The following is a 22,946-nucleotide window of genomic DNA, read 5'->3' as shown; positions in this document are numbered from 1 at the left end:
GTAACTTCGTGATCTGAACCAGAGTTGACTAAAGAAATCGGCCTGGGCGTCAGGATGCTAACCCTGAACCACTTCAACCGTCCCAACCCCAATCTCAACGTCAACTTTCTTCCCCATAACCATCTCTCTGGTGGTCATCAATCCCCCGGGCAGCAAGAACACAACATCCTCCCTCCGTCCCACCCTCTCGCCCGCAAACTGCTGCCAATCCAACTGATAGCCGACCACCAAAGCACACCGTCCACACCGCTGCATATACCGCTTCTCAAACCCATCGTCGCTGCGCACGATCTCGGGCTTTCGGTCAAGAGTGGCGGAAAGTAGGAGGCCGTAGTGGTCAAGGCTAGCGGCAGGCTCTGAGTGCGCGTGTCGGTGTCGCGGGGATTGTGAGTGTGCGGTTGGTGGCGGGGGGAGCGGCATTATATGTGCTTTGTCAAGGGAATTCTGGCGGGTGGGGAGGGCGGGAAGCGGGGTTGTCGTGGCAAGGAGAAGGTGCGAGCATAGGCAGTGGTAGGTGTAGACGGTGGAGGAAGCTGCGAGGGAGATTTTCTCGGGATGAGGGGAAGACATGATTGTGTTTGGAGCGGGGTGGTTGCTGTGTGCCAGGTTCGACGTTGGGGTTCGCTTTCAAGATTTCGCACCAAGAGTAGATGATCTCCGGGGCCGCCTCTTAAGTAGCTGGTACGGAGTGCGAAAGCTCCGTGGCGGCTCGGTGTTGAAGGGTGTGAGTGCTAGCAGCAATTCCGCAGAATAAGAAGAGCTGATGTGAGAAGCCACCGACTGTGAGTGCAGACAAGGAACCAGATAGGGATTTCCGAGTAAGAATATCTGTACGCTGGGCTACCGGTCGGAAGCCCGAAGCAGCGAGCGGGAGCTTGCCAGCTGGCGAAGGTTGAGTGAAGGAGGAGCTTCGAGGGGTAGGACAAGGCAGCTCCAAGAAATAGGGAGTCCGGGCCTGTCAAGCGAAAGCAAGCAAGTTCAATCCAGATAGGTAAGGTAGGCGGAGTGCCGCGATAACAATATCACTCCAGTCAAGGCCTGGGATTCGGCAACGTGGTCGCACAGAGCAGTCGAAGCAAGGCCTCTGTTAGATATACGCCTGGTGTTTACAAATTCCCCCACCGGCAGCCAGAGCTACCCCACGAACGGGCTTCCAAGGTCGATGTGCCGCCCCGGAGAAATTTTGCACATGCAAGCTCCTGCGCGCGCGATCTTGTGACAAAGAAAAAAGCTGCGTCCGGCCCTGCCTGCCTAAACTTGCTATTGGACATTCCTCACGGAAGCCGAACCGGGGACTCTGCCATGCTGATCGAGGGGAATCGATCACTGAATTTGTTCACCTCATCGGTCATCTTCATCCCACGAGCGTGTCCTAGGACGACCGTCAGGGCGTGAGAGGGAGCGCATGTCATGCCGCCGCTAACAAAGGATGTGATCAAATTCGGACACTTCATCGTGACGAGCCAGGTAGGTAGACGGTATTCCTTCTATTTCTCCTGTTCCCATCCCAAGTCGAGCGCAGGCGTGAGCGCAAGCGCAATGACGTGATGGGCCTGATCGACGCCTCCCAATTCTAACATGCGCCACGTCCAGGTCTTTCACCTCTCGCCGCTGTCCTTCGCTCTCGTCAATATCAAACCTCTTCTCCCTGGCCATGTTCTCGTCTCTCCCCGCCGAATCGTCCCCCGCTTCAACGACCTCTCTATTGATGAGGTTCAGGACCTTTTCTTGACCGTTCAACGTGTCTCGCGTATGGTTGAGCGAGTCTTTAAAGCAACGTCCCTCAATATTGCGATTCAGGATGGTGTGGATGCGGGACAGAGTGTGCCGCATGTACATGCGCATATCATCCCTAGGAAGAGAGCCGATTTAGAAGGGTTTGGTGGTACGGACGCTATCTACAGCATGATGGAGGGCGAGGATGGCGACCTGGATCGTCATTTCAATGAGCGATCTGGATCCGACCCATCGACGACTACGAATGGGCAAGGTCGGGGGAAATTCCCGGCTGTTGATGCGGATGAGAGTAGAACGCCGAGAAATGAAGAGGAAATGGAGAGAGAAGCCCAGTGGCTAGCCGAGGAGATGGCTAAGGATGAGAAGGAGTATGGATGAGAAGATTCTGAAATCTGGCTATCCGAACGATCCGCATACTGTGGGACCGAGCTGATCCGTGGCCCAAAGTCCAGACTCGAGGAGATCATAGATCGTCTTACACAAGCCTAGCATCTAGGCTCGTGGGATAGGTGTAAGCCATCCAAAGAGGAATAAAGCATATTGTTGGAGTGTACAATCAATGATCAAAACAAACTACCTACTCGTGAAACGGAAAAGCTGAGATGTATATCTAGATAACTAATTACATCAGTAGAAGGATACGACCTATGACTCCACCTACCCATGCCAACAAATATACACCCCATGAGGTTTCTATTACTTTAGGAGGGTTTTCTATTCAATATTTCATAAGTCCACGCTTTGTCTTCGCTCCCACGCTATCTCATACGTTGTACATGAAAAAGTGCACTTACACATTGACTAGAGTCCAGTCTTTATGAGCAACAAGTAAACTAAGTTCTGCGTCACTGCGAGAATTGACCCCGACTGGACAGGACGCCAACCTCTTTACAGATTAGTGATAGGAGCAACTCTAATGCATCTTGTCACCTAACATGGAACTTGATAGGGGTTTAATTTAGGACAGTGTTCTGGATTTTCTAGGGCTCTCTTTAACTCTTGCAATATGCTTAATAGATTAACTCTATCCCCGTCATGTTCCACGTTAGGTGAGAAGGTGCTGTATTGCCCACCGAAGCAGTGAATGCCTTCTCTGTGATTAATCGCTAGAGTCAGGCTGATGGACGATGCCTTTCACGGACCAAGGAGAAACACACCGCAAAGTGAATAGGCGTTTCCTTTCCGAACCTCCAGCGCTGCAGCCTCGAGAATGAATCTTGAGCATGAGAGAGGCGCGGCTGCCTTGTGCCTGTGATCTTGGCACGCGGTGCTGCTCTTTTAAGCTCCCCCACCACCCCGCCATCGCCAACACCTTCAGCCTGCTCCTGCGCAACAACGCCCGCCGCGCGGCCGCAACAATGAGAAAAATTCCCGACCCGGAGAGTACGCCGCCGTGGAATTACCCACAAAATCCCCATCACACATCTCCTCTTCAGGTCGAATGGCTTCCTTCACAGCCCTCTTCGACCGTGATACTCGAAGAAGCTCCGTCCGTGATGCTCGAAGAAGCTCGGACCTTAGAGGCTAAGGTGAATCCCTTTAGATTTCTAGACCTGCCAGCGGAGCTACGCAATGCCGTCTACCACCACCTCATCACCAATGGGGAAGTTCTTCAGTTCGAGCGCATGCACCAAGCCGGCAGATTCCAGTACAATGTTCGGAACAACAATAAATGGCGGGTCAGGGTGAGACGAGGCACAGATGGCCTGAGCAAGCTCGATAAGTGCACGGCGCTGTTTTATGTGAGCAAGCTCGTCTCAAATGAAGCAAAGGGTAGGCCCCCTCCGTCCGTTGTCTCCCTCTTAGAACTTCGCGATTCTGCATATCTCCAACCAGACATGTCGACTAACCCAACCCAGCTGTTCTATACGGCCAGAACACCTTCCGCTTCACTATCGACGGCAAACCGCACCAACCCAATTCCCTCCACTCGTCGCAGATATTCGGCCCACTTGGCTTCTCCAACACTCTCCCTCTCTTACGCAACCTCCGAAGCATCGAGATCCAAGTTGAGCACGACAGCCTGGCTGGTTCCGGCCATTGGGAAAACAAGCGACATCGGGGTCGCATGGAGCATCTCGTGAACATTCTAAAAGAGCATGCAGACGATGAAGACAAGAGGAGTTTGCTCAAGCAGATGAAAGTCCGCTTCTCGTATCCTCCTGATCCATACCGGCCTAATATGGCTAGAAATGGTCATTTCGGTCGATTATACCCACATAACGTCCGACGATCTAATCAAATTCCGCCGGAAGACGTGATTAAACGCATGTTTGCTTTCGAGAGTCTGGCGGCCTTGAGAGGTATTGAAGAAGTCCAGATCGATGGCCTTCAGGATTGGTTTAGGCAGTGTTTGGAAATGGTGATGATGGGAAATGGGGGCGAGCTGGTGAAGATTGAGTATCCGGATATCTGGGTGAAGAGGAGGAAGGAGGGGAGTCGGAGGGCTAAGAAGATATTAGCGACGACTAGGGCTTGGTGGCAGCCGCTATTCAATTGGGAGGAGTTTGCACAGAGAAATGGGATATATACTCCCAAAGATGCTGATATTATGCAGCTGGGAATGTAGGCTTAGGCGAGGAAGACTTAGAGACGGTTGGCGTGTGCTATGATTATGGCTGAGAGCATGCTACCTTACGAGCGAGATTCATGCACAGCTCATAGCCTATTCGGCCTGGGAATAAGTTCGTAGATTCTTTTTGCTCCGGTTTCCCCGCGTACATTGGATAATCGTTTCTGATTCATAAGATGGTCTTTGGGCTATCGAGACATGCACCTAATTTCACCAAGATTCTAAATTCTAGATATTCAATCAATTAGATTGCTAACTCAACATACAATTAAAAAGATACAGGGATTTACCTGTGCTGTGAAGCCACTTCTTCTACCCGAGATTCCAATTCCATCCATGTATATCCCAAATAAGCCATGACTCCAAATCCAACAGCTATCCTCCCATCTATCTAGACCCAGCGTCACACACCCTTAACTAGTACATTATACACTCATCTTCATAGCAATCGTCTTATGTGGCGCATATCCCTCGATGATAAAATCCTCGGCTTTCCATCCATCGATACTCCCTCCAACCTCCCGATTTATCTTTAGTGTAGGAAACTCCCTGGGTTCACGTTCGAGTTGGATCTTCAGCGCATCTACATGGTCGAGGTAGACGTGTGCATCGCCCATGGTATGGGTGAATGTCCCAGGCGTAAGATCGCACACATGCGCCAGCATATGCGTCAGCAGCGCATACGACGCGATATTAAACGGAACACCAAGGCCCATATCACAAGACCTCTGATACAAAATCGAATGCAGGACACCGCGAGGTTTCTCCTGCTCCCCATCTTTCTGCCCCGGAAACGACACATAAAACTGCGCAAACATATGGCAAGGCGGCAACGCCATCTTCCCAATATCCGCCACATTCCACGCACTCAATACAATCCTGCGATCATACGGCTTGTGCTTCAACTTCTCAATTACCTCCGCCAATTGATCGACGCCCTGTCCCGTGTAGTCGGCATCGCAGCCTCGATACTCGGCGCCGAAATGTCGCCATTGGAATCCGTACACGGGACCTAGATCGCCTTCGGCGTGGTGTGTAAGACCCACGGAATCAAGGAAGGAGCGCGAGCCGTTGCCATCCCAGATCTTTATCCCCGCGGCGGAGAGGGGGAGCGAGGACGTGGAGCCAGAAATAAACCAGAGGAGTTCGCCGATTACCGCGCGCAGGAAGACGCGTTTGGTTGTTAGGAGCGGGAGGATTAGGGTTGGGGGGGAGGACGGGGAAGGGGACGGTTGAGAGAGCGTGAATTTCATTTGCGGGGGCGCGAAGATGGATTGCGTGCCGGTGCCTGTGCGGTCGGGCCGGTGTTCGCCCTTGGAGAGGATCGTGCGGATTAGGCTTAGGTATTGGTATTCTTCGTGGTTGGGCATGGTGGGCTTTGGTTTTGTAGTGTTTGTTGGAGAAGCGGTGGAGGGTTCGGTGGAGGGTTCGGTGGGTGTGAGGGCGATGGAGGGCGTTGGTGTGGGGAGTTCTTCGGCGGAGGGAGGCATTGTGTAGTCCAAGATAGCGTTTGTTGGGTTGGAGTTGGGGGGAGTTTAAATCTTAGAAGTCAGGGTGGGATGAAATAGTGTCCATTAGAGCAAAAGTGTGAGACGCGACTGCGCGCCTAGTCTTTATGTCTATCCGAAGAGGGGCGCTAAACTCTTTAGATCGAAAACTCACCGCAAAACATTGAACATCACGACTACGATTCTATAAAATGGCTGAAGAAGCGGCTGCTGCCCATCATCTCTTGAATATTCTAGAAGAACGGGATCTTCATGTCGATCTCGACCAAGTCCTTGAAGCATTCGAAAATGAGGATACGAAGAAAGAGATGGCTGCTTGGGTGAACGAGCATCTGAATTCGGAGACCTTGCTGACAAAAGAGGAATTAGAGCTGTAGGACCACAAATCATTGCGGCCTACACTTACTTAGCTAACAGTTCATTAAAGATATCAAACACTGAAGAAAAAAGGTGTTGTTCATCTGTACGAAAATGACGAGGCGCCAATTCGTCCAGTTCTAGACCACGAATTGTCTTCCGCTATTGACTCTCTAGAAAGCTCAACTGCGGCGATTGAGGAGCAATGCAGGGTCTTAGAAGCTCAGCGCGATGCTTTGATGGCACTCAAAGCTCTCGATAAGCCGAATTTATCCGTGGAGCATATGAGGAATGAACGGAGAAGGAGGGAAAATCAGGAGAAAGCTAGGCTTGATATCGCTGTAAGTAATTCCATAAATCACATGATGTGTAAGCTAATGTCGAGCAAGGTGGAAGATGTCGCTACGTCCATCAATGAGCAATTAACAGACACACAACGCGAAGTTGAAGCAGAGAAGTCGTCTGTTATAAGCTATGTCACAGAAAGGCTTGCTTCAGACGACAAAATGCTTGCCAACCTTCCCGGCATCGTGTCGAAGATCATGGCTGAACCAGAGGTTAGCGAAGACGAGAAGTCGATCGATCAATGGTGTCAAGCTATTATTTCATTTCGGACTGCGGAAATCAAAGCTAGAGTTGACGCTGTGTACCTCGACAATCTGGGCAAGGACCTACCGGTGGAGCTCCAGAATATGCCAGAAAACGAACTTCTGGAGCGCAAGGCGGAGATACGGAAGGAATTGGAGGACATGCATTCAGAAATTGCTTATCTTGCCGAGAGCGCAGTCGAGCGTGAGTTGAAGAAACCTATAACAGAGTTAAAGGAGCGGAAAGAGAGGGAGAGAGTCGAGGCGAGGGTTGCTTGGTTGAAATATGTATGTCCCGCCCAGACTCCGTCCAACATTATTGCTAACAAGACTAGGTTTTGTCTACCCTCGATTACATGAGCGAGAGGCTTGATACCATCACCATCTACACGACGAAGATTGATGACTTTCGCCATGCGCTTGATCATGTCAAGGCGGCGGCATTGCAGCATATGCCCACGTCGAACGTAGAAGCATTGACGCCATCGAGAAAACGCACGATGTCTACTCCGAAATCTCCTCTCTCAACCATAGTAAAGCTAAAGCCTTCAAAAAGCGTCGACCTTCCGCCTGCGCTGGAAGATGCACTCCGACAAGCTGGGATATCCTTCAACCACGACAGCATCGAAAGCCTAATGGAAGCATTGATGAATACACAGCTCGAGAGGGAGAAGAAGCTGGACGATCATTACACGTCAGCCTCTTCGTCAACGCATGAAAGCTTAGCCGAAGTCTTCGGGAAAGCAGATATTAAATTGAGACTCATTCTTGGTGCATTGTACTCACATACTCCATTTCGGCAAGTTCATCTATCGAATCCGAAGCTAGAAGAGCAACTGAAGGAAATGGAGAAGGGATTGGAGGATGCCGATAGGAAGTTGCTGAATGCAGAGGCCAATGAGCTTTCGTTGAACGATCCGAGGGTCAAGGCGTTCATAAGCAAATATGGATCTGAGAGGTAGAGAGGAAAAATATGTAGTTTAAGACAGAAATCCGTATCCTCTTAGTACACCGCCTTTATCTTTGGCAAGAGGTGTGATGTCCAGCTTCTTCTTGTTGCTGTTGTAAAAAGTGAATTGCTCCCGTGAAACCGAGGTTGGGGTGGTGTATACTCAATACCGAATCGGGACTAGTGCTGCACGCCACCCCAGCCTCCGCGAAGCTCAGGAGCTGACTGACAACACAACTCGAACCCTCACCACAACACCGTCAATCTCCACTCCTCGCGGAGCCCGGAATGCTCCCAACCCATATTTGCAGCTCAACGGGCTCTTTCACCTTCAATTGAGATCGCACAACGTTTCCACACCGCTACCAACGAGCTAGACTCTCTCGTCCGACCCAGCCGCCGAATATCCCTCACCCGCCATGGCCAAAGGAGAAATCGGCGCGCTCGTCAGCGCCGGCGCTGTTGCAACAGCCCTCGGCGGCGCCTACAAATTCAGTGAATTCGTCAACAAAGCCAAACGTCTCCATGATGTCGGCCCTGCAAATGCAGTCTACGTCCGCCTGATCAACCGCGTCCGCCGCGACCTCGACGAAGTCAAGCGCCTCCTCACCGTCCCCGAAGTCAAACAAGCACTTTCGACCAACCGCCCTAAGGCCGAGTGGGTGTATGGCTGCATCCGCGATACCCGTGGTGCACTCGAGAATATCACGCCGCATACCGAGCGGGTGGCTGGGGACATCGATGGCGGAAGGCGTGTTGGGTTTAGACATCGGCTGAGGTGGCTGTTGGATGAGAAGGAGAAGCTGGAGAATCGAGAGCGCGAGGTGCAGGCCGCGCATGCTAGTTTGTGCGAAGCGATTGGATTCTTGACGGCGCTCGAGCCGGTTGATGAGAGCAGGAAGGTGGACAGAAAGGTTGAAATTGAAATTGATCGCGAGGGACCGCGCATGGTCGAGGAGAGAGAGGTTTGGGTTGATGGACGTGATGGACGTGATGGACGTGATCGTGAGACTAGGAGGGTTGAGGAGAGGGAGACCTGGGTCGAAACGGAGCGTGCGCCGCATACTCATGTTGAAGAACGCGAGACTTGGGTTGAGAGTGAACGTGGCCCTCGACGTTATGGCGAAGAGCGTGAGGCCTGGGTCGAGAGTGAGCGTGGTCCACGGCGTCACGTGGAAGAGCGCGAGGCCTGGGTCGAGAGTGAGCGTGGTCCACGGCGTCACGTGGAAGAGCGCGAGACCTGGGTTGACACCGATCGCGCTCCCCGTTCTCACATTCAAGAGCGTGAGAGCTGGGTTGAGACCGAGCATCGTGGCCCTCGACGTCACGTCGAAGAGCGCGAGACCTGGATTGATACCGAGCGTGCGCCTCGTTCCCATGCTGAAGGGCGTGGGGCCTTCGTCAGGCACCACCACAAAGGCCCAAAGCGAGTTGAAGAGCGCGAGCTTCATATCCACCGCGATCCTCGACACATCGAAGCTAGATACTCGGAGTACGGCCCCGGCAGGCACGAAGAGAGTCGCTATGAAGAGCGCCGCTACGAGGACGATCGGTACGCTGGTCGCCCAAGTGACGTCCATGTTCGCGAGCGCGAGACATACATGCCAGGCCCTCCTTCTCGAAGCCCACAATATGGTCAGTACGGAGAATACGCCGAATATGGCGCTCCTCAACCCTCCGGAGCTTCTGTGTATCGTCGCAAATTTACGGGAGACCCTGGGTTTGGTGATGAGGAGGTGCATAATCCTCAGCCAGTACCACCGATGAGAAATGACCGCGAAGTAAGCTGTCCTCAATGACTTGCCGTGCTCAAACTAATGTTGCTACCTAGATTTGGATCGAGGAGAAGGAAGATTACAGATACGATGAATATGGTAACAGGCTTCCAGAACGGATGCTGCCAGGACGACTCGAGCGCACCCGATACCCGCGCAGCCGTATGTAAATGTTTGATCCCCCGCTTCGAGGCTGGACGAAAGAAGCTGTCCATATCATTTACCTAATTATTTGGAGTCCTTGGTCTAGTAAGTTTGAAAGCTCCGAAGCTGGAAATGAAGAGTGGCTATAGTATTTCGTTGGTCCTTTGGTAGTTATTGAAGTTTTCTTTTTCTATGTGGTGCCGATTGTGGGTATGAAATTTGGATTGACGTTCCAGAAGCGACCTCGTCAATGCTGTATACGCTTCCGACACGTTTCCTACATCTTCACACCCTCTACCCCTGCATCTTGTCACTAAAATTTGTATGCATTCATTATCGACGCGCTGTTCGCATTAGCACTAGAACGATGACTTGGCTGAAAGGGAACTATGTGCATCGTGAAGGCTTACCTGGTAAATCTGATCGCAAAGCTACAGTATACATGTTCTCCACGACGTTTTCAGCGCTATCACCGTCCTTCACTTATCCACGGCTTCTCGCCACGTACTTAACCTTAGAACACAACAGCCACACTGCAATTTCTTGTTTTTGCCCGTCGATATTTCACCAACCCGAACAATTCAACCACTACTAAAGCAATACCATCTACACATCATGGCGCGCTCTTCCTTTTTCGCCAGCTGTTTTTCCATCTGACCTAGCATCTCCACCGCCGTCTAACCACCATCCATACCGTCTACTTATCCACCCTTTCCATCCTTGTCCTTAACTTCCTGTCCACGAGCTTCACTCTTGTTTCCTTTGATTGGACATCCCTTGGTGCGGATTGTTAACCGACATGTCAGTCTCCGCAGCCGACAGTGTTGTATAATCAACATGCAAGGAAACATGCAAGGAAGTATTCGGTTGCGCCCGTTAGTACGGCAGTAGATGGGTTGAGGGTGGGGATAAATATGAACTTTATATCCTATATATGCTTCTCGCGGTCACGTGACGAGCTTAGTTTGTTTGGTTTTGTTAGATGAGATGTGGACTGGGATACTAATGTGTCATAGGATGTTCCTCTACATCATCATTACTATCTAAGCCTGCAAACTTTACTACCGTGTTTAAAAGTTACTATGAGCGTTGTAGCCGCTATTGCATAGAGATTTACACAAGGTCGTCATGCGCATTAGCAGTTACTTTAATGAAAGCAATTATTAATATAGGCTAGTGCAATACAATCCCGCATGTCTTACGTAGCTAGCACTGTGTAATTTACTTAGATTAGTTAAGAGCTTAGCAGTCCTGGCAACCTAACTTAACTTGAGCTAACTCAGCTCTCTACGGAAATCCCCACCCCACAAGGCTTTGGCCGGTGAGACTCGGCCATCCTCCCTACTAGCGTACTGGCACTTGCCACCACATATTGCTACTTTAGATTTATAATATACCACTCTAGTGTGGATATAAAGAAGAGGGTGGTAGTAAGTAGTTGATAGTGAAGAAGCTAAGCTAAGGTGTATATTATTACGAGAGGCAGTTACTACAAGAGGTTGACGTGTGACCAAAGCAGCTTGACTACTGCCTCGCGTCTGTTCTCTGCCGCCACCGAAAGCGGCGTCCGCCCGTGAGCATCCTTCAAGTCGACGTCAACCTGGCCTGTCTCTAGCAGCAGTCTGACCATACCCTCGTATCCGTTCCCTGCCGCCCACCATAGCGCTGTCCGTCCAAATCGAGTATCCTTCAAGTTGACGTCAACCGAGCCTGTGTGAAGCAGAAGCTTGAATATAGCTTTGTGACCAATCTCAGCAGCATAACTTAGTGGAGTCCTGCCGTCCTTTTCTTTCAAGTTAGGCTTAAAATCTCCTGTCTAAAAGACTAGAGTAAATATCACCTTGTTGCTAAGGCAAGCCAAGTGTAAGAGTATAGTTCTTTAGTTTAAGAAATTAAACTTGCGTCTAAACGCGGCTTAAGTTCTTTTGCTATAGTAGAATAAGCGCAGATTAGGGAGTTAAATATGTGCAGACTGCCTTACTGCATGAACTTCTACAAACGTTTAGATTGCTTTTTTGCTTTTAGTTGCAAAAGCAGCAAAAAAAAAAAAAGGAGTCCTGTAGCGCTTATCCTTAACTTTTAGTACAACTAGTTAAACAGATAAACTTAGATAAGATTTAATATATTATCTTCTGCTAATATATACAGAAAACTTATATTCTCTTTATGTCTGTGTATTTTATGTTGTTTAAAGAGATTGTTAAGCGTAATCTAACTAGCAAGCAGGAAGCTGTCAAGAAAACCTAGCTAAGCGATACTATCCCTCTGTGCTAGATCAACTTAACCCTCCTCCTCTAAGGCTTGTAGATGACTCTTGCTAATGTCTAAACTAGCAGAAACAGTAGCGCTAATGTAGTTTAAGGCAACATTGCTTTAGCTGCTTATAGCTTTAACTTTAAAAGTTACTTCCAAGATAGAGCTAAATGTTCCTAACTCTACTTTCTTTAAGGAGAAAGTTACTAACTTACTAACTTATAAATAAACTAGACTTTTTAAACTTTAGATAGTGCAATTTAAGCTTTTTTTTTTAAAGGAATTAAGTATAAACCTTTTAATACTATTTTTAGGATATTATTAAAATTCTACTTTAACAAGGTCTTAGGCTTAACTCTAGAAAGAATAACAAAGTATAACTACTCTAGGCTTAATAATTGCCTTATAAAAAGTACTTTTTTGTCAAAATAAAGGTGTACAATACACACGAAGACAGGCTGAACTGCTCTTATCTTACGTAGTTTATTCAGACTAGACCAACTTTGATCCTTCAAGACTTAGACGAATACCTCTAAAGCAGAGATTCATTACTGCTTATATATACACTACTTCTTTGTTCTGTACCTTGCTGCATTCGTCCATGCCTCTCTGCATTTGTCTATGCCTCGCTGCATCCGGCTGATCGTTCTTTGTCCATTTTGGTCCGATATGGCCGCAAGGGGCCAAAATCAAGCCTGATCGTGACATTAAGGTACTTAGGCTTACGCAATAGCTATTGACATGTTCTATCATAGGCAGTTTTAATAGTTATCTAGCGTAATTTAATCTAGTTAAACCTTAGCAAGTCTAGCAGTTCCTACTTCTGCTTTTTATTAAGCAACCTAATGTAATTGTTAGAATACTCTCTAATTTTTTAAGCTGCTTTAACGCCTTTTTCTTTCCTTTAGCATAGAGAATACCTATTTAAATTTTTTTTAAAAAAATACCTAGCTGACAGTATGCTGCGTCTTCTTTACGTGTTTTCATGCGCTCCTTTGCCTATGAGAATTGCTCCTCCATATTAAACTAGGGCAAGGGTCTCCTATTAGAGCTTTAACAGGGATACCTATGAAATCATAAACTGTCTGCTCTAATAGTTGTTTATTTCCCAAGTATACTCCTTCTCTAGAGAAGAGCTTAACTAATGCGGGAGCGATAGGGCCTAGCTACAAGTGAACCATTCGCCTTTCTTGAACGCTGGCTTCCATATTTAGGCGCACTCGGTATCTCCATCTGAATTGCTGTTTGAAACGTCGGCCAGATACGCGTAACATAGAGTTAATAACTTCTGAAAGCTCTTAACTGCTCGCCTTATTAATGCAACCTCAATCTATACTTGCGATAACATCGACTTTATTCAACCGCTTACGTGACCTTTAACTTCTACTGCTTAGCTTATTTTTCAGATCATGTATGGCCCCTTCCTCCAAAATTTGGTGGACGCATATCCCTGTGGTGGGACTGCTCAGGCTCAGGGGCCGGAAATGGACCCCCCTCCCTTCTTCTCAGTAAACTACCAATATTGCGGGAGTTGCAGCACGTAGGTGTTATTATTATTATTTTTTTGGATTTTATAAGTAACACATAATAGAGTAGCGCTTCTACAACCTAGAGCAACAAAAAAATAGGTAAATCCTCCAACCTACGCACACAGAAAAGCGGGAAAATGGATATACACGTGAAGTTGCGCCTGATTGGTTGAATAAGCGAGCCGGCGGCAAAGGCCATTCTCAGCTCCCACACACGCGCAACACGTAAGTGTTATAGAGTAACCCCACATGATCGCTAATCTCGATCAAGCAGTTTTTGGTAGGTTATATATTATAATTGTTGGAGTTCTTCCATCAATAATCGGTCGTGTGGCCCAATGGCAAGGCGCTTGGTAAGTCTACAGGTGTACTTTATTCCTGTAACATTTCTAATCGCTCCTCATAGACTACGATTCTACAGTAATCAAGAGATTCCAGGTGAGTTTCACTAGAAACAATTGACGATTCGCATCCTAACTCCTCCCTAGGTTCGACCCCTGGCACGATCAACAATTTTTTTTTTTTTGCTCTCACCTGGAGGGCGAAAAAAATGAGACACTAGTCCCAAAGATTACTAGGCGTTGCTAGGACTAGTGTCTCATTTTTTTTCGCCCTCCAGGTGAGAGCAAAAAAAAAATGCGAGAATGTTGCCTCTTCACGCGGCATTGGTACAAAGTACTTTTTTCCATTAAATTTTTCGTTATTGCGATGATTTTTAATTAGAATAGTCCTTGCGTATTTCAATGATCCCAGGTCGCTAATGATTTATATTATTGCTCCACGACGGAAAGAAAATATAACCTTCTGAGCCCTTCGATCGGAGCCCTTAGTCTTGTCAGTCAACTACGAAGTAGAAAATTCGTCCAGCTCGCACTTGACTTGAAACATTCATTTGGCAAACTTTGTAGTAGAAATACGCACAAGCTCATGGAGAGTCGTCAACATTCGAGCAATGAGCTCTTATGTGTGAAAAGCTCAATTGATCACCCCTCTTTCACTAGTCACATTTCTTATCATTTTTTAATTGGGCCTTTCTTTCACTAGATCTCATGCACTGCATCCATTCACGCATGAGACATGCCTTCACCGCAGTACGTCATGCTAGTACACAAAAACCCCGGGCCTATGATCCCTTCGGCTTCTAAGATACTGATCACTTCTCTGATCCATGAACTATAAGTCGACCTGTCGTTCGGAAACCTTCATTATTTAAAAACTTGAATCGATGCGATTGTAGATGAATGACGATGCCTTCAACCACTCTAATCGACGTATCTGCGCAAACCTCAAATGTTCCCTCAGATGCTCGGATCAAAGAACTTTTCGAGGAAGCCGCCGCAAGGCAACTGTCGCCACAGGGCTTGCTGCTGCTACAACAATTTTTGCGGGATCCGATGAAGGGCAAAGCTCAGCATGATCTGGAGCAAGTACTAAACGACTGGCTCGAAGCCTTTTATTCTGCAGAGACCGAGATCTCCGGCAAAGACAAATCTAGGCTCGCAGCACCAGGTGGCCCGCCAGATGCGCTTCTTGGTCTTATCCTCCACGTTCAATGCGAAGACGATACGATTGATAAATTCTGGGATGCTCGAAGCGCAACCATCAGCCTTCTCGAGGAGAAGGGAATTAATGGTGAATCAACATTTGGATATGACTACCATTGGCGAGCCGATGATTCATTCCATCGCAAGGCCCGTTGTCCCGCCTTGAATTGGAGCAAATCACTCACCCATCTGCACAACCAGCTCTCGCTTGACCTTTTAAAGATTCTTCCGCTACCTTTCGTCATTGCTGCTTCAAATTGTACAAGAGACAATATACAGAAACACATGAGATCGAGAGATGCAGTGCCTCTTATCGTCGAACTCAGTCTTGGAGTACGTCTCGTGTTTGATCTCGACTTTCGTGGTAAATCTCTACATCGAATCATTATGTACCTACACCATCCGATAGCTGGGTTTTTTGCTAGCAACCAAAAGCGGTCCGCTCTAGGGCTACAGCTCGACTCTGGAGTCAACCTCTTCCTGGAGTTGTTGAAAATTCCCCACAACCACGATTTATTCACCCGCAGCTATCGAAACCAATGTCAGCGTCCAATCAGGACAAGGCGTGCACCGATCGGCGAGATGTGGGGCTACATAAAACAGGAGGCCAGAGAGTCCAGGCTGTTGCAGCTAAGCGAGTACACCCCAAGCTTTCGTAGCTGGGCTGGAAAGTACGTAGGTCAAGATCCTTCATCAATTCTAGTCTCTGGAAGTAGCCTTGCCCGCGCTGCAGCTAATATCGTCGTTACGAGAATTCATCGGCGGACCAAACTTGATGAAGCGCGACAAAAGCTGGATCTGCAAACAAAGTCCAAAATCTCTAAAAGCCACACGGAGACGGAAAACTTCAACTCGACACAGCTAGAGCGCCATCCAGCTGGACATGTTCCTCACGACAAGCATTCTGCGACATCTCCAACCGATTTCCAGTCGTTAGTTGAAGAAATGCCTCTCATCAGGCCCTTGGACGACTTTTCTGAGTCCGATGACGAATGTCAGGAACAAGAACTTGATTCAGTCATTTCGGACGATATTGTGATTGCTTCGTGCCATGGCACGGAGGTAAAGGTCTACAAGAGTGGAAAAGCTAAGCTATTGTGTTCAAGAATCCCACTAGGCTTCCGATTTGGTAAGGATCAAGCTACAGAAATTCTTGCCGCCGGCGGAACTCCAGAGATATTCTTCACTCCTACATCGATTGAAATTCGCATCGCGGATAAGGTTGTCTACGATAAGCCTCTTGAGCGACTTCTGGCAAGCGCCGATAATTCCCTGTGGCTCTGCCAGTTGTTGCATGAGAAAGAATCTCTTACCATGGAGAAGGAAAAGTATGACATTGGCACTCCGCACACGGAATTGAGCATTATACCTCACAAAATGCAAGGATGTGGTTGGAAAAATGGAGAACTGAAGAGGGAACTTTCATATGGTGAGAAATTCCATTGCTCGGAACTTAAGAGGAAGGGTAAAGTTACAGAGAAGCGAGTCTACTTCCGAGGCGTGGGAGTTCGCGTGCCACTAGAAGCCAAGGTTGACACAGTCTCTGTACGTGCTGATCTCGTTCCGGATAGCAAACACCATACTCACCCATGCACCTTGGGTGGCGGCCAGCCAAGTGACCCAGCCCATCGACTCGGTATAGAGGTCAAGTACGAGACTGAGGCAGGGGATTCAAAGACCTTCTGGTATAACAGTAACGGTGATCGCAACATCATGAGATTAAATTCTCTTACTGACTTTCTCGACGGGAAGGATGACGACTGGACAGAAAAGCAGCCGAGAAGATTCTTAGATAGGGATCATGGTCGTCGTAGGTTTCAGATTTCGTATACCTCTTAGTAAGCTGAATTACTCTATACATCATTCCTGTAATACATACCTTATTTATGTCGATTATAAGATACCTGTAGATTAGATTCACGGCTTTCAGCTAGAATTATATAGTATAAGAATTTTTTACTATATTTCCTTAATTTTTTAATACTACAAATAATCTTAGAACTGAATATATCTATTTTAGTAGACTCTACACTACTTAGAACTATATACTAATATAGTAGAGTGTTATACTAGAGTTTAGGTTCCTAGGCTAACTTAGGTATAAGGTCTTTAGTAATAGAATATAGTTTAATAACTAGGAGATATAAGATCTTACTTTACTAAAGAGTAAAGAATAGATAGTAGAGATTATAGAAGGTAAGGATTAATACGAAGGTATAATATACTAATTTAATTAAAGAGTTAACTATAATAAGTATAACTATAAGATCTAACTTCTACTTATATCTATTACTTTATTAAGTGGGCCGAAAATAGGACCAGTCAGTCCTTAACACCTCATATCCCTACGAGTTGATTAGGGCCCAATATTTCAGACCCTCTTCATGCTGCTCAGGGGTTGCTCAGCCACAAATCAAGCTACTTGTGCAGCTGAGTGGCAGCGGGGGCCTGCGGATCGGCAGCAGCTTCATCCGGTCTTACTCAGCCAGTATAGAAATATTAATACGCTTGTACTGAAAAGCTATATACATTCTGCCGCCATTTTCGGCGGCATATGCCACCGTTTTCGTGGGGCGTTGTCATCGGTGGTGAATCTGTATAGTGCAACACGAGTCTGCAGTGCAGAACTGAATGAAGCAGTTGCGCCTTCTTAGATTGGGCTTTCCATTTCCTTAACTCACCTTCGCTGTAATTTTCCAAAATCTGTCATATTCAACTCTCACTGCAATATTAGAATGGGATGCTAACATGAGGAGGCTCAGCTATTAGTCGCCCCACCCCTGCATCCTTTCAGCATGGGCGTACCACATAATAACTGAGAGTCCAAGACTGGACCTTGCGATGCTCCATGTACAAAGGATAGGCCATATTTAACACCTAAGCAGGTTAGTGCACGAGGAGGCACTAGCTTAGATTAATATTACAGAATAGCTCCAAGACGTACATTGTAGCTAGCGTCTAATTCTTTTTAAAGCCTTAAACTACTTTCTTTTCGTAAAATTAGAAGCTACCTTCTTAACAAAAAGAGTAGCATATTAATAAGAGATACTTTCTCTAGGTAGGTTCTAGAGCATTAGCTACTACACCTACTACTTACCTAACTTATGTTCTATACTACGTTACGTTTAAGCAGCTCTTTATTATCTTTTTTTCTAACTGTGTGCAGAACTTTAGAATCTACGACGCTAACGTCCCTGCTAACTTATCCGCCTCTTTAAGTGTCTAATAGCCTTCTGCATCACACAGATGTACAGACAAATATACGGGTATGACATTGTAAGCGGGCAAGAAAGCGGGGAGCTGAGACAGACTAGGAGATGAAAGCGCTAAAGCAGCGCAAGCCTCCTCTAGCACAGATAGTACTGCGTCGGTATCCCGGCTGTATAAGAGGCATATTTGGCGTAGGGAGTAAAAGAATAAAGATTCTTAGAGTAAGGGGACTCTGCTAATAACTATAAATGCTGTTCTTTGTTACCTAGCTGTTACCTGTTGCTTCAGAAAGTTTTATAGGTTGTCGCGTAGTTATTACAACATTGTTGTATTATTATTAAAAATTACATTACCTTAACTTAAGCTTATTAGTGACTGTTTAAGACATTTAGTTGTTGCTCCTAGCCCTCTTTGCCTTTTCTAATTTTCTCCTTCGTACTTGAAGATAGATTTCAATCTGCTCTTCGTCAGATATCAAAGCCTGCCATAGATTGTACCATGACCCAAATTCATCTGGCCATCTATCAGGGCACCAATCTGGGACTTTCTTGATACCTAGCTCTTCCTCTTGAAATACTTTCATCGCATCGCCTAGCACTGCGCGGACATGTCCGTCTGGGGCAGTGGCGCGAATGATGCGGGCATGTGAGTGTAAATGGTGGCCGAATAAGCTTAACAGGAAGGTGAGATGGCGGAATAACCATAGTGGGTAGGGTATTTTAAGAGATATCAACGTATGTTCGCGCTTAGTTTCGTCGCACTGGTGGTCGGCGTACGTGCTGATGATTTTGAGAATGTAACCTGGGTCGAGCTCAAGCTGGAGAGCGGGTATGACAATCGCATCTGCGATGGCTCTGCGGTCGCTGTCGTGCGTGGTGAGCCATTGATGACCTCTCTGTTTCCCGTACAAGTCTTTGCTGATGAGGGCTAGGCGCAGCAATTCGGCTCGCTCATCTTCAGTGAGGGTCGAGTTGGTAGTAGATATGGAAACAGATGTGGTCAATGTATGTTGGCCGAGCGCTTGATTCAGAAGAGCGAAATCGGCGTTGAAGGCGAAGGTCATAATCTCGATAAGGTAGCGGCGAAGCTGGATCACTAGGTCCCTTTGAAGGCTGTGGTTTTGCGAGATCGCAGTCGCCGAGTATGGAGGTGGTGGTTCGGCCATTCCGAAGATGATGTACACGTATGTGGTGTCGCTACGGCGAAGGAGGTGGATGCCGCTCATGTTTCTTTGCGTCACTGTGTAGAGCCTTGGCGCTACCACAGTTTTGGCTCTCAACATGAGCTTGTCTAGGTTTTTATTACAAAGTCAATCTCTAGTTAAGAATCGCGTTTCCGGAAGAGGGGCTGGTGCCGCCTACGCTTTTACAAACGTCTCCAAAACTTGCCCGCAGTGCTTCTGCGCTTGTCACCTATCTTGCCACACACACAGCAATATTACACTACCAGTTCTCTGCTTTTTAGATATTGTGTCTAGAATTTTCGTCCCTAGGGGTTCTATATAGAGGCTAGGAATACCGAGCCACACTGGTGCCTTCTTAGAAAGCAGCGGTTGCATCTATTTGTTCCTATAGACAATGCATCTGCACTGCGAAACCATTCTTGCCTACCACTCCAAAACTAACCTGAGCTAATTCGCGTCATGAACAGCAGTTCACTTCCTTTGTTAGTTCTCTAACGTGAAGTCCTTCATGTTAGGAAGTTGCGCCCACGCCGAAGCCGCTCAACAATTGATGAGAATAGCAGCAGTACTAGGGGTACAGCTTCCTACCGAAACCGTTGAACAATACCTGTTCTTTTGTGCCTTTCCTTCTCTTCTTCTTCTTTTCTCTTTAGCTTAACACTATTACATCTTGATACGTATACATTTCTTCTTCACCCTATTGTTTTAGAACTTAAAATTGTGCTCATTTTCTTACTTCCTTCAATGGCGATAGCTAACATGAGCATGTGCATGATGCTAATTTTTATTGCTAGGCCAAATGGAATCACCACAAACACAAACGTGGTACGGAGCCGCTCTCGGAACCCTCCTCGCATCTGCACTAAACGCGTGGTACTTTCTTCTGATTTTGCTCTGCCTTTCAGAAAGGTTCAGGGGCTGGCGAAAGAGGGTGGAGGACTGGTTAGACGACCACAACAAGTGGGCCAAGGAGAAGGCTGCGGACAAGGCCAAGGAGAAGGCTAAGGAAAAGAATATAACCAAAGCGGCGGAGAGAGATGAGTTGGGGAAAATGGTGGAGAAGAGGGTGGCGGCGGGGGTGAAGAAAGAGTTAGAGGAGGAGATGGAGGAGGAGATTAAGAAGCAGAAGGGAGAGTTGGTGAAGCAGGGGAGGACAGAAGAGAGGAAGAGACAGGCCAAGCGAGCCGAGCAGATGGAGGAGAAGTTGAAGGAGCTAAGGGCGCAGCTGCAGAAAACCGTGGCCCTAATAGTGTGAATTTTTTTTTCTTTTGCTTTTCCTTTATTTTGGTTTCTAGTCTTTCTTTTCTTTCTTTTTAGTTTTCTCTACATCCTACTTCCCTTATTCTTATAGGCCTCCTTACCCCACTTCTTATAACCCTTCTTAGCTTGCTTTCCGCACCAGCCAATCTTGACATAACCAGCTTTTTCTTTGCCTGTGCCGTTTTTGAGGTCTTAGAAAGTAACCTCTTCACCGTCCGACCCCTAAGTATGCGAAAGAATTGCACAACGCGGAATGTTGTTGCCTACGCGTTCGACAAGGCTTAACTCACCATCGTCTCGAAGCTGCAAAAGACGCATTGAGAAAGGGGTGTTGGATGGCTCTAGCGGTAGAGATAGCTAGATAAATGTGGAGAAGATCTGTACGAGCCACACGGCTAAACAACCTCATTGGCGACAGTAGTCTAGGTGATGGAGAGCACACCGGATGAACAAGCTGAGTATGACGGCCAGTGCGGAGTGGCTGAGTTTCGACGATTTAGCATCGTATAATTAAGCTCATATGCTGCATAAGCGCTCTCGAACATATGCTGATGTGATCGGACAGTCCTTGCAGTATTGCCACCTCGCAGGGAGGGTGGCCGAGCCGCTCCTGCCACGGGATTGCGAGGTGGCCAGTTCTGTAGTTGTTTTCAAAGAGCTGAGGTTGGGTGGCCAAGGCTGAGTTGAATCGCAAGGCTGCGGGGCTAAGGTCCGCCTTACCAAGACCATGCACAGCCGCCACGTTTAGTAAAGTACACCCTGATGATTGACTATGTGAGGCGTGGTTGTTCTACACTAGCCCGGATTGGTAATCGCTTCTGTTGGAGGTACCAACCCGCTGGCTGGTGGCAGCCTTGCATGAATTTACGCGCTACAGCAGACACTAGGCTGATGATAACTTCCCAATATTGTAGCAAGGTTCTAATAAGACCCTGTTCCTAGTATTTAGAGAAGTAAGAGCTTTATAGTGGTTTTGTGGGGAGAAAAGTGTGTTATGCCATAAAAGACAGCTCCCCACTGAAACGCAAGGATACAAGCGTAATTTATAGGTGAGAGGGGTCCTGGGATGTTCAGGAGTAACCACAGTACGTGGCTTATATAGAACTATTACAGATACTGATGTGCCCACGGAATGTGAGTTGTTTGAAGTCAAAGTACCTCTCATATTTCTCAGCACGGTAAGTCTCAGCACACAGGGATAGATGTTGATACAGTAGTGGGAGCGACCTCTTTTGTGTGATACTGAGGCGCCAACAATGGAAATTGATGTCATATCTACTTCCCGAGCTCTAGAATTGTCTGTCATTGAGATAAAGGAACTTGGTCGGCGAACACGACTTCACGGCTCGTGATCCCGGCACTCAAAATGCGGAAGCTAAGTTCGAATAGAGAATGCGTTTTGCATTTACGTACTATGTTCCACCATTTCTCCTTCTATCTCATCATGTTGTCATTCTCCCTGTTTTAGTTGAAGTCTGAGTTCCTACTCTCGAAATCCGAAGGAAATTATTTCCTGGCCCCATGAATATTGCTTCCCCTTTGTTGTTCAAAAGCTACATCCAAGCAACCCTGTAAGACTTCCCGCTTATCAAGTAGTTCCACCACGCTGCCGTTCAAAGCATATCCTTTTTCTTTGTTTGTTCTTTGACCCTCGCAGACAAAGACGGGTGGTATAAGGACCCGAGCCTTGAAGGCTTCCCTCGACGTTTGCGCCACACACTTTCTTGTCTTTCATCAACTCCCTCGAACGCCCACCCCGATAATCCCTCATTCCTTCGCACATCCAAAGAGAATTCACGACCGTCGCGGGTAACGAGAACAGAAACATCAACAACACCCTCCACCATGGCGGACCAATGGTTGAATAAGATATTTCTCGAATACACGACCAGTTTTGGGGAAATGTATAGTATCGAGATCCGGGATTTCCTGCACATCACCTCACTAGGAGGTAGCAGGGAAATAAACGAGGTAACAAATTGTTGGTTCAAGGAAGACCCGGTCAACATCTCTCTCGCCCTACTTACTCAAATGTACGGGCGCGATGACGTCCTTGTCGTGGGGACATTCTGGGGCCAGCAGCTCTGTAATCTGGGTCGGGGGATGATCGAGATGGATTCCCTCCCATCTGTAAGAGATATTAAAACGGCGTTGCAGAATGAGGAATTCCGCTACGTGGTTGTGCCTTGTAGCGATGGAATGTTAGCTACTTTCGAGGGAATTATAGAATATGAGAAGGAGTTAGAAGAAGAAGAAGAAGAAGAAGAAGAAGAAGAAGAAGAAGAAGAAGAAGAAGAAGAAGAAGAAGAAGAAGAAGAAGAAGAAGAAGAAGAAGAAG

At 47.3% G+C, this 22,946-nt stretch overlaps 11 protein-coding genes across 11 annotated transcripts; 8 read left to right on the top strand and 3 right to left on the bottom strand.

The window, feature by feature from the left end:
- Positions 1-57: 57 nt before the first annotated feature.
- BDR25DRAFT_322247 (uncharacterized protein) lies at positions 58-570 on the bottom strand (the record flags this gene model as incomplete). Its single annotated transcript, XM_033692022.1, has 1 exon — positions 58-570. The coding sequence occupies one exon, from the start codon at positions 568-570 to the stop codon at positions 58-60; it is 513 nt and encodes a 170-aa protein (XP_033552630.1).
- A 710-nt stretch (positions 571-1,280) lies between these two features.
- BDR25DRAFT_300764 (HIT-like protein) lies at positions 1,281-2,297 on the top strand. Its single transcript, XM_033689443.1, has 2 exons — positions 1,281-1,467; positions 1,594-2,297. Exons 1-2 carry the CDS (start codon positions 1,411-1,413, stop codon positions 2,113-2,115), a joined length of 579 nt encoding a protein of 192 aa, XP_033552629.1. The 5' UTR covers positions 1,281-1,410; the 3' UTR covers positions 2,116-2,297.
- Positions 2,298-3,067: 770 nt separating this feature from the next.
- Positions 3,068-4,523, top strand: BDR25DRAFT_300762 (uncharacterized protein). Its single transcript, XM_033689442.1, has 2 exons — positions 3,068-3,510; positions 3,597-4,523. Exons 1-2 carry the CDS (start codon positions 3,096-3,098, stop codon positions 4,304-4,306), a joined length of 1,125 nt encoding a protein of 374 aa, XP_033552628.1. The 5' UTR covers positions 3,068-3,095; the 3' UTR covers positions 4,307-4,523.
- A 103-nt stretch (positions 4,524-4,626) lies between these two features.
- On the bottom strand, positions 4,627-5,847 carry BDR25DRAFT_300761 (thymidylate synthase). The gene has a single exon (XM_033689441.1). The coding sequence runs from the start codon at positions 5,797-5,799 to the stop codon at positions 4,735-4,737; it is 1,065 nt and encodes a 354-aa protein (XP_033552627.1). The 5' UTR covers positions 5,800-5,847; the 3' UTR covers positions 4,627-4,734.
- Positions 5,848-6,008: 161 nt separating this feature from the next.
- Positions 6,009-7,799, top strand: BDR25DRAFT_278437 (uncharacterized protein; the record flags this gene model as incomplete). The annotated part of the gene is made up of 4 exons (XM_033687681.1): positions 6,009-6,190; positions 6,245-6,515; positions 6,564-7,049; positions 7,097-7,799. 4 exons carry the CDS (start codon positions 6,009-6,011, stop codon positions 7,721-7,723), a joined length of 1,566 nt encoding a protein of 521 aa, XP_033552626.1. The 3' UTR covers positions 7,724-7,799.
- Positions 7,800-7,957: 158 nt separating this feature from the next.
- On the top strand, positions 7,958-10,006 carry BDR25DRAFT_339785 (uncharacterized protein). Its single transcript, XM_033693433.1, has 2 exons — positions 7,958-9,491; positions 9,542-10,006. The coding sequence occupies exons 1-2, from the start codon at positions 8,130-8,132 to the stop codon at positions 9,653-9,655; spliced, it is 1,476 nt and encodes a 491-aa protein (XP_033552625.1). The 5' UTR covers positions 7,958-8,129; the 3' UTR covers positions 9,656-10,006.
- A 3,285-nt stretch (positions 10,007-13,291) lies between these two features.
- Positions 13,292-14,590, top strand: BDR25DRAFT_350070 (uncharacterized protein; the record flags this gene model as incomplete). Its single annotated transcript, XM_033694634.1, has 10 exons — positions 13,292-13,422; positions 13,537-13,560; positions 13,590-13,636; positions 13,683-13,764; positions 13,833-13,853; positions 13,900-13,972; positions 14,031-14,086; positions 14,135-14,164; positions 14,242-14,411; positions 14,487-14,590. 10 exons carry the CDS (start codon positions 13,292-13,294, stop codon positions 14,588-14,590), a joined length of 738 nt encoding a protein of 245 aa, XP_033552624.1.
- Positions 14,591-14,658: 68 nt separating this feature from the next.
- BDR25DRAFT_379339 (uncharacterized protein) lies at positions 14,659-16,794 on the top strand (the record flags this gene model as incomplete). The annotated part of the gene is made up of 2 exons (XM_033697599.1): positions 14,659-15,840; positions 16,018-16,794. The coding sequence occupies 2 exons, from the start codon at positions 14,659-14,661 to the stop codon at positions 16,792-16,794; spliced, it is 1,959 nt and encodes a 652-aa protein (XP_033552623.1).
- A 506-nt stretch (positions 16,795-17,300) lies between these two features.
- BDR25DRAFT_350068 (uncharacterized protein) lies at positions 17,301-19,447 on the bottom strand (the record flags this gene model as incomplete). The annotated part of the gene is made up of 7 exons (XM_033694633.1): positions 17,301-17,345; positions 17,378-17,403; positions 17,485-17,582; positions 17,637-17,673; positions 17,734-17,832; positions 18,212-18,281; positions 18,605-19,447. 7 exons carry the CDS (start codon positions 19,445-19,447, stop codon positions 17,301-17,303), a joined length of 1,218 nt encoding a protein of 405 aa, XP_033552622.1.
- A 700-nt stretch (positions 19,448-20,147) lies between these two features.
- BDR25DRAFT_379336 (uncharacterized protein) lies at positions 20,148-20,603 on the top strand (the record flags this gene model as incomplete). The annotated part of the gene is made up of 1 exon (XM_033697598.1): positions 20,148-20,603. The coding sequence occupies one exon, from the start codon at positions 20,148-20,150 to the stop codon at positions 20,601-20,603; it is 456 nt and encodes a 151-aa protein (XP_033552621.1).
- Positions 20,604-22,453: 1,850 nt separating this feature from the next.
- On the top strand, positions 22,454-22,810 carry BDR25DRAFT_211465 (uncharacterized protein; the record flags this gene model as incomplete). The annotated part of the gene is made up of 1 exon (XM_033684684.1): positions 22,454-22,810. A coding segment is annotated over one exon (357 nt), but the record flags the coding sequence as incomplete, so codon positions are not given.
- Between the last annotated feature and the right edge of the window lie 136 nt (positions 22,811-22,946).

This window comes from Lindgomyces ingoldianus (assembly GCF_010093535.1).
Source record: "Lindgomyces ingoldianus strain ATCC 200398 unplaced genomic scaffold BDR25scaffold_4, whole genome shotgun sequence".
Lineage (NCBI taxonomy): Eukaryota > Fungi > Ascomycota > Dothideomycetes > Pleosporales > Lindgomycetaceae > Lindgomyces > Lindgomyces ingoldianus.
Note: the sequence above shows the minus strand (reverse complement) of the source record. Positions and strands in the feature narration are given on the sequence as shown.